Source organism: Pteropus alecto, unplaced genomic scaffold (assembly GCF_000325575.1).
Source record: "Pteropus alecto unplaced genomic scaffold, ASM32557v1 scaffold344, whole genome shotgun sequence".
In the NCBI taxonomy this organism is placed as follows: Eukaryota; Metazoa; Chordata; class Mammalia; order Chiroptera; family Pteropodidae; genus Pteropus; species Pteropus alecto.
In genome coordinates this window covers 981,410-991,579 of record NW_006434840.1, presented here as the reverse complement: position 1 = coordinate 991,579, position 10,170 = coordinate 981,410, and the positions used below count along the sequence as shown (strand labels likewise).

General features: G+C 37.8%; 1 protein-coding gene across 4 annotated transcripts in view; it reads left to right on the top strand.

Moving 5' to 3' along the window:
- HEPH (hephaestin) overlaps positions 1–10,170 on the top strand; it is a 74,163-nt gene that overhangs the window by 3,751 nt on the left and 60,242 nt on the right. For 2 of the 4 annotated variants that reach the window (XM_006910681.2, XM_015588421.1), the window contains exons 2-5: positions 4,646–4,825; positions 6,440–6,684; positions 8,096–8,308; positions 8,992–9,174. In XM_006910681.2, coding sequence (XP_006910743.2) covers positions 4,646–4,825; positions 6,440–6,684; positions 8,096–8,308; positions 8,992–9,174 — 821 coding nt within the window. Of the gene's footprint in view, positions 1–4,645; positions 4,826–6,439; positions 6,685–8,095; positions 8,309–8,991; positions 9,175–10,170 lie in introns of those variants that run through there. The other 2 variants (XM_015588419.1, XM_015588420.1) reach the window with 2 other exon arrangements.

Genomic DNA, 10,170 nt, shown 5'->3' with positions numbered 1-10,170 from the left:
CCTCTCTTCGCCCCCTCTCTCTCTCTCTCTCTCTCTCTCTCTCTCTCTCTCTCTCTCTCTCTCTCTCTCTTTCTCTCTCTCTTCTCCTTTTGAGCACCTGTTCCTTCTGCCCTTTTTTTTTTTTTTTACTTTCTCTCAGGATTCTGGCTCACCTTACTTATTTCATTTGTCCTTTTAACTTTCCCTTTTATTTTTCCTCCTCAGTCTGGCCTTTCTCTAAGACTCCCTCCTGTGGGCTCAGCTGAGAGAAAATAACCCTGCCCAAGTGAAAAGTTTACATAGGGCTTTCACATAATTCATCTCATTTGATCTTCATAGCAAACTAATGAAGAGCCCAAAGCAGAGATTATCTTCTTTTACAAGATGAGGAAAGTGAGGCTTAGGAAATCGGGTGACTTGCCCAATGTCATACAACTAATAAATGATGAATCTAGAACTAGAGCCTATTTTTCTAGAATCTGAAGTTTTTCAATTTTACCATGAAATATCCAAGTGAATCTAAAAGACTTTTATGGGTTTTCCCTTTCTTCTGTTTTAATAGTTTATGATAAAACCAAATTAAAAACAACAACAGGAACAACACCAGCAACAATGGCAATGATAATAGCAACAACAAATGGAGCTTTGGGAGGAAAAAAGGAAGCCAGCGATTAGAAAGAAAGAAAACTAATACTTATCAGGTGTCTACTAAGTCCCCGATGCTATCTCTTTCAAACAGAACTGAAAACTCAAACTTAAGTTTTGAGTTTATCTGACTCAAAAGTTCTGGTTCCTTTCATTATACCATCTTGCTTCCAAAGAGACTAATCTCAGACATATACATCTGCCTCTTTGCTTAGTATGTGTTACTGTATATAGGAACTTAAGAGTGTGTATGCGTTGTGGCTATTCATAAAATATTGACTCTTTGGAGTCCTGGCAAGTTTCATTTCTAAACCTATTTCCTCATCTGTAATAATAATAGCCACTAATACTTTTAGATCACTTATTTGTGTACTTGAGCAACTATTTGTGTTCTATGCACTTATAGATCTTAAATTATTTAATCCTCACACTACTCTGAGATGTAGCTAATAGTATTAATTCCATTTCAAAGATGAAAATACTATGGCTAGAGAAGTGAAGCAGATTATCAAGTCACACAGGAAAAGTGGAGTCAGAATTTGTTTAGGTAGTCTGATTCCAAAGCTTGTGCCCTAGATGCAAAATGGGGAAGACAATCCTTATCTCACAAGAGTTTCAGAATTAAATAACATGGCAGATACACACACACACAAAAAGAAAATATTGTAAAGTGGAAAGTGCTTAGGCAAACACTAGATAGTACTTTTTCCCCAGGCTCTATTTTCTAGCTCTTTTGGTCATTAGTCACCACTTTTGAATGTTTCTTCATTGTATGCTGAAGGTTTGTACTTGTCCCTTCTTGGAATATTTCCAACTTTATTATGTGCTTCTCCAATCATGAAACTCTTACCTGGGACAGTTTTCTTCCTAGGTAAGTGAGTTTAAGGCACAACAGTCTTGCTGGCACTTCTCTGAGAAGGAAGCTTGAAGAAGGTCCATGTTGTATTCAGAGTTGCATTAAACCCAGGACACTCCCTCCCTGTTGAAGGTTCCAAACCATGGTTATTTGTTTGACCATATGTGGTACTATATGTAAGTGTATATGAATGCACCTGTGTTTCATCAGTGACTGTATTGACAAAATATGAGAACTAGAAAGACTTTTTGAGAGCTTTTTATATAAAACATTGTTTGTAGTTCCACATTTTTGCATTTTATTATATTCTCAAACCTTCATGACCCCCAAAAGGTAAAAACTATGTAGCCCAGCTCTATTCGTTTATATATGGAGAAACTGAGGCTTACTAAAGTAACTTTTCCAAAGCCACTCTGTGAACCAGTGGCAAACTGAACTAGAGTTAACTGATGGGAAAATGTATGTCATTTCATGTCACTTTAGCAGTAGCTGTTTATAGTACATCTACAGGGCCCCATCACCATGTCTGGCAATAGATGCACAAAGACTTCTAAGGCATGACATCCACCCTCAAGACGTTTATAGTCCAATCTGGAAAATAAAGACAGTTCATGAGGCAACTCATAAAACAGAAAGTTAACAATAATACAAAGTCTGACTTAATGCAATTGGGTGCTATAGAGAGTAAGTAGTCCTTCAGAAGACAGTAGTATGGAGAGTTTAGAGGAGACCTTCTAGGGCAGTTCGGATTTAAGTTAGCCCTTAGAGTAGAAATACAGAATATATGATGTGTGGGAAATAGTGAGGATAAATTAAAATAAATTGTAGCCAGGAGGAAGAAGAAAGAGGAAGGACACCAGCAGTTACTGTCTGTTATGTTCTAAACATTAATTGTACTGGGTCCTTTTCATGTAAGTTTTCTAATTTATTTCTCCCAAACTGGTATTATTATGCATACTTTATAGATAAGAAAACAGGTTCAGCGTAATTAAGTACTACCCCAAGCTACACAACTTGTCAGTGGAGAATCCAGGATTTGGAAAGAAGAACCCAAGTACAGGTGCTCCCTATATCAAGGGCTTCCTGCCAAATGCCATATGGACACTGGGGATTAACACTTACACTACTGCTGTATGTGTAGAGGGGCCTGAGGTTTTGTAGAGAAGTTTATAGATCTGTTTATTAATCAAGGTAAATACCTAGGCTTAACCAAGGTAAATATCTGGGGATTTCCTAACCGTATGTGAGTCTGTGCATATCTTTGATTTTCTATTCTTGATTAATCATCTCTATCTCATGTGTTTAGGATGAGTATATAGTGAAATAATTTATATAAACCAATGAACACAATGTTTAGTATATAGGATGTCTCAATGAACGGTAGCTACCATGATTATTATCAGCATTATGAGTGACTGATTAGGTATATCTTTGCCTAAACGAGTATATGTGTCTATTTCTAGAAGTGATCACAACTACATGTGATTGTATATTTCAGAGTGTATAGGGTTTTCGCAGGTATTTTTATAGTTATGGACATATACATGCTCTCTGTGTATATTCATGTGAGTATGCAAGTATGTTTTGTGGAAAGTAGTATAGCATGGTGATTAAGAAAGTAGACACTGGAGCCATAATTCCTGGGCTCACAGTCCAACTCTACTGATTGTTAACTAGGTAACTTTGGGAAAATTACTTTATGTTTCTGTCCTGCAGTTTTTCCTTCTGTAATGTGGGGAGAATAATGGCATCTGCTTCATAATGTGGTTCTGAAGATTAAATCATTTAATCTATGTAAGACATTTAAAAGTGTCTGCTGTGCCATGCACACACAATAAATATTGATTTATTATTGTTGTGTTATCATGAAAGTGACAAAGGCTTTGTGTGACAGCGTGGTTCTAAATGTGGATGAAAGTGTGTGCATCTCTGCTTTTAGATAAGACTACATGTGTCTATGTGTACACAAGTGTAAATATAGGGATGTTTACGTTATGCTGTCTATGTTTCTAAGTTTGACTGCAGATGTGTATTGCATGACTGAGTACTTCATCTCAGCCCCAAGAAGTCTAACTTCCTAGCTGATATACTGGAGTGTGGGGCTAGCAGCTTAGTTCTGACTCTGACTCAAGATTAGACCCAAAAAATTGATTTGTGCATAGCAGAGAAACAGCAGAGAACATTTCTTCTGAGAAGTTAATATTTCCCTCATATATTTTCTTTTGTCTTATTTCATTTTTCACTTTTTGGAAGTATAACACATGCAGAAAAGTGCACAAATGATAAGTTCACAGCTCAATGTATTTTCACAAATTGAACACACACATGTAACCAGTATGTAGATCAAGAAACAGAAAGTTATCTAGAGGTGTTCCTCCTCTTCCTTTCCCAGTCACTAATCCCTACCTCAAGGGTGAACACTATCTTGGCTTCTAATAGCATGGTTTAGTTTTGCCTGATTTTTAGTGTACATAAATGAAACTGCAGAGTATGTACTCTTTTGTGTCTGATTTTTCTGCAACATTACATTCATGAGAGATCTATAATTTCATGTGTAGTTGTAGTTTGTTCATTATCATTGTTATATAAAATTCCATTGTATGAATAAAATACAATTTACTCACCCATTCTAATGTTCATGAACATTTTGTCTGTTTTCATTTTGGGTCTATGAATATTCTAGTAAATGTCTTTTGGTAAATTCTCTCTCTTTTTTTTAAACACAATCAAGGATGGAAAGTGGTGACAATGAAAACAGAGGCACAAGGAGAATTAGTGACTTGATTCAAGTACTGAGTGAGTCAGTAGCCCAATCAGGCTTCTTGTACTTTTATCCTGTTTCTTGAGCCAGAGTACGTTCTTTCTTCCACACTGCTGAAGAAACGGTATTCATATTTCTCTTCTGAAGGAAGTGATACATAATTATCAGTACATGTGATTTTTTAACTTTGCCCTCCAAAGTCCAATGTGTAGAGATCATTGAATATTTGTTTAACTGAAAAAAAAAAATCAAGTAAGGCAGAGATTCTAGGCTAATTGGTTTTTGCTTTCTCAGTCACTTGGTTTGGCTCTTGACTCTTTAATTTTCCAGACATATGCAAAAGAACAAAGCCCCTTTGTTCTCTTTCTTCCATGCCAGCAGCTATTCATTTGCCTGTTTCCCAGCGTAATGTGGGCCATGGAGCCGGGCCATCTCCTCTGGGCTCTGCTGTTCATGCAACCCTTGTGGCCCCGACTGACTTATGGGGCCACTCGAGTCTACTACCTGGGTATCCGAGACGTGCAATGGAACTATGCTCCCAAGGGAAGGAATGTCATCACAAACCAGCCTCTGGACAGTGACACGTAGGTTTAATCTCTTGTGGAATTAGAGGTGGAGTTGGGTAGGGGTCACCCTTGAGGTCAAAAGGTAGCCTCTTGAAGACCTTTTCCCAGGGTGTGGTAGCAGCCAGTTCCTGATCTCTCTGGATCATACACCCAGTGGCATGTTTGCTGGGAATAGTGCTAGTTGACTCAAGAGGCAATGTTCCATATGGAGTCTGCTTTTCCACACTGAGGCACCTCAGTATTTTTAGGGTCCTAATGGTAATTTCATGCTCTCTTGATGCTAAGATTATATCCAAAATACTGTCTTAGTAATAGCTGTTTAGTTTTTTAAAAAAGAAACATGAAATATATACAGTGTTTATAAGATATATGTGGTGAAACTATGCTCCCATAGTTCAGTAGAACTACTAATTGCAGATATGTGAAAATGTGAAAAAATTAAGGTAAATCGTAGAATCAAAGAAATAACAGTAAAAACTATCAGTTATGTAACACTGTGACAGGCACTATACTAGAAATTTGCACATTTTGTCTCACATAATTCTTACAAAAGCTCTAGAGATTGAGTCTGAATATCCTCATCTTTTAGATGAAAAAACTGAGGGTCAGAGAGATCAAGTAACTTGCTCAAGTCTCACAGCTAGTAAAATGGAAGAGGTAGGATTTGAACCTGGGTAATGCGGATAAAAAATTGGTACTCTTCTCATGATTTTGCCACTCACAGATCCCACAGGATTAACTCTTCTTGATCTTACAGACGTTCCACAAATACCTGTTAAAAATGAATTAATTAAAGAATTTTTGTGATCATGAACCACTTTGTTTTTCCAAAGCCTCGGAGTTTTCCAAAGTTGACTGTAACATCTCAGAGCTCTCTAGGAAGAATTAGAGTAAGAAAAACAGCCGTCGTTTTTTTGACAATGTAGTTTAGGAATCACGAAAGTCTCTGTCTTAAAAAGTGTCCTTAAGGGATAACTTCAAAATCCCCGCCTCCAACATTTCAAAGTAGCAGCATTTATTAAGCTTTTACTATTTTCCAAGCACTGTCCTAAGCTCTTAATGTATTTTAATTATTTTAGTCACCAGTAACAACTGTCCAGGTTTGGTACTGTGTTTGTTTCCATTTTACAAATTGGGAAATTGTGCACAGAGTATTTAAATAACTTGCTCAAAGTCTCACAGATTTGGAAGTGGCATCAGCATGTGACTGAACCATTCTGGGTCCAGAGCTTGAGAACTTAACCATGATGCTATAAAACCTCCCATATATATTAGGACGATGCTAAGTCAGGCCATATGGGTAGGGAATTGATCACTTAAAGTGTCAGTCCATAGTTGGCTGTTTCCCTATTACTGTATATTAGGTTGAACCACTTGAAATTGCCTTTTTTTGTAGGTTAAAAGTGGTCAAATATCAACAATTTCATATGCTTTAACTTGATACTTCCCATCGTCTAACAATAGACTCTAACTTAAAGCTTTAATATTTTGATTAGTAGAGTCACATCTCCTCTTGTTTTACCCTAAACAAAGATGAACACTTTTTGGTCAGCCTCTTCTGGAAAATAACTCTCCAGAGGTTTGAAGATTATAGCAAAATTGTGACTCTTTCTTTCCTTCCTTCCTTCCCAGAGTAGCTTCCAGCTTCTTAAAGTCTGGCAAGAACCGGATAGGGAGCAGCTACAAGAAGACCATCTACAGAGAATACAGGGATGGTTCATACATGCATGAAATGGCTCAGCCTGCCTGGTTGGGCTTCCTGGGGCCAGTGTTGCAGGCTGAGGTGGGAGATGTCATCCTTATCCACCTGAAGAATTTTGCCACTCGTCCTTATACCATCCACCCCCACGGTGTTTTCTATGAGAAGGACTCAGAAGGTAAATCAGCCCATCCTTTCTATCTTCTGCCCACAACAAATATTACTTTTCCTTTACTGTCATTTGAGAGAAGCTGGGAACAAGGACAGTTTTTTCTTCATTATTCATATGAGGTAACAGGGACTCTTCTCTCAGAGAAAACATGGCTGGGTACTGTTATCACTTCTGCTATTCATATACTGTGTGACTTTGAACTAGTCGCTGCCTCTCTCTGGGCCTCAGATTCTTCATTAGGAAGGTAGAGAGATTCAAACTGCTTTTTATCTATGAGTTTGTTTCTGTTTTGTTTGTTTTATGGTGGATAAAACAAGTTGATGGTTGCCAGATGGGAGGGAAGTTGGGAAGCTGGGTGAAAAAGGCAAAGGGATTAAGCAGTATAAATTAGTAGTTATAAAATAGTCACAGGGATGTAAAGTGCAGTAAAGGGAATATAATCAATATTTTAATAACTATGTATGGTGTCAGGTGGGTATCAGGTGGGTATTAGACTTATCAGGGACATCACTTCATAAGTTATGTAAATGTCTAACCACTATGTTGTACACCTGAAATTAATATAATATTGAATATCTACTATATTTGAAATATTTTTAAAAGTTTTTAAATCTGCCTTTTATCACAAAGAAATACTTGAATGGCATTTTCATAAAATATTTGACTGCTTTGAAAAGAGAAGAGTGTACTCTGAATAATATAAGGGAACTTTATTCTAGTGTCATAGTCTTCCAAAAAGGTCCATTTTCTTCTTAAGAGGCAGTTAAGTTTACTCATTTTGTATTTCTCACTATCTGCAATGACTTATAATCTAACACAACAGTGACTGCAATGGCTTATAATCTAACACAACAGTGACTGCAATGGCTTATAATCTAAGACAACAGTAACACAATAGAGAAGGAAGTCAGAAGGTCCTGACTTGACTACTAACTCTCTATATGACCATTGGCAAATTACTTTCCTTCAGTTTTATCTTCCATAAAATGAGGAAGTGGACCAACTGTTCATTAAATTGCCTTTAAACTGAAATTTCGTAATTGTCTGCTTTCTGTTTTCTAAAGTAAATACTTAAAGGTAGGGAATTCTGTCTTCTCTCTTGCCTTCACAACATTAACTTTGCATCAGGGCACTACTAGATCAGGCTGTGGAGCAGTTTTCATTGGCTACAGCTCCTTCCCCAATTGCTGCTACCTCTCCATTCATTGTTGATGTGAGGTTTGGAGTTCTTTGGCTACATATTACTTGAATCTTTGCCCTCCTCATGTTCTTAGGAACACTGTGCTGGACCTTAGAACTTTATTTTCCATAAGACTGGACCTAGGTGTTGCATATGTCAGCCTTCTCTTGGCTTCTATATCTTCCAGGCTCCCTCTCACTCACCCTAGGACTGGGCATGTGCAATATTATTTTCTAGGCTCCCTGTACCCTGATGGATCCTCTGGTCAACTGAAAGCTGATGACTCTGTTCCCCCGGGAGGCAGCCACATGTACAACTGGACCATTCCAGAAGGCCATGCACCCACTGTGGCTGACCCAGCGTGTCTCACTTGGATCTACCATTCTCATGTAGATGCTCCACGAGACATTGCAACTGGCCTCATTGGACCCCTTATCACCTGTAAAAGAGGTACAGATCCCAAGGATGAAGTATGAGATAAAATTTAGGATATCTATGGGAACCAGTGATATAGTTGAACCACTTACATATTGATCAGCAGCCTGAGTAGCGTTAAAATAGTATCTTTGTTTATTAGCAGGGATAAACCCTGCCAACCTCCTGTTCCACTATGTTTTCTATTTTATTATCCTTTCTATTCTAAAAACAAAACAAAACAAAACAAACAAAAACCATAAAAAACTCTACTTTATTTTCTTTCTAATTTCACAGTAAGGTATGTGGGAAAAGTTTAAGTGTGAATAGGACTGAAAGTATAGCTATCAGTATTTGGGAAGGATTGCGGACTTGATTGGAAATAAGGTATGTTTAAGATATAGTCAGAACTGAAAACCTTGGTGTTGTAAAAGTGTGATCAGCTTAAGGCCCTGGGTTGAATACATAGGTAAGGATGATGGGAGGGAATTATTTTAGATCCTATGTGCCCCAACTTCAAGTCCTAGGCTCAACTGAATTGATGGTTTTATACAGAGATTTTGGAGATATACATTAGTAGCAGAAGGCTCCATTTGCTTTTCTGTTGCTGACAGACTCTTAAGCTCCCCTCTTCCTATTTCTTTTTTATGAGTAACCCTTGCAGCGTAGTCTTTTTAAGGATAGGAGGTTCTCAAGAACACCTTTCTTACTTGCACTAGGAACCTTGGATAGTAACTCCCCTCCTCGGCGGCAAGACGTGGACAATTATTTCTTCCTGCTCTTCAGTGTGGTAGATGAGAATCTTAGTTGGCATATCAATGAGAACATTGCCACTTACTGCTCAGATCCCGCCTCAGTGAACAAAGAAGATGAAGCCTTTCGGGAGAGCAATAAGATGCATGGTAAGCTAGGAGGCGATGGCCACTCTGTGACAGGGAATACTGATAAAGGGTCTCCACTGGGTCTAGCATTTGGTGGGTGCTTTCACATACCTGATCCTTTTTAATCCTCACAAGGACCAGGAGTAGTCGGTAGTTTTACCTTCTTTTACCTATGAGGAAACTGAGGCTCCATGATTACATAACAGATAAACAGCACAATTAAAATTCCAACCCTGATCTGTCTGACTGCATACTGTGCTCTTGCCATTAGGTACCTTGCCTCTTCACTGTGGAATAGCTCAGGCTGTAGATTCCAAAGTCGTATATTATATGTTCAGTCACTTTGGTGACGGTTGTTCACTGATATAATTAGTCAACTTTTCTTTGTTCTAAAAAGGATGCATGCTGGACGAATGATCCACTTTGTGGAGAAAAAAATGTGCCTATAAAGGAATAGATCATCTTAATTAAATGTAAAACTAACTAAAGACGCAAAAACCCTGAGGCATGGGCAGAGAAGTGATTTTAGGAATAGATACAAGTTGGCTTTGTTTTTGTTTAATTAAGGGAGTGACTTACTTACCTTTGATGACAAAGGTGGGATCAATCCCAAGGGGAAGTAAAAAATCAGAGAAGTTGTAATTAATGGCTTGGACAGCTCAAATTTCTCTCGGATTTTATACCAATTGCTTATAATAACCGTGATTAGCTAACTTGACACTTGTCCTGTGAAGATTTTAGAAGGAAATTGTACTGGAAGGAAAAAAAAACTGCTTACGAAATAAACCCCATTCCTTAGAAAGCTTCCTCAGATTGCTGGGCTGGAATCTTGGCTCTACCACTTAATAGCTCTGTGGCCTTGGGAAGAAAGTAACTTTACTTCTCTGAACCTTGGTTTACTTGTTTTTTGTTTTTTGTTTTTTGTTTTTTTTTTTTCACATGAGACCATTAATACCTGCCTATCTCTCAGGGTTGTTTGTGATATTTAAATGATGTAATGCATATTGTCTTTAAGAC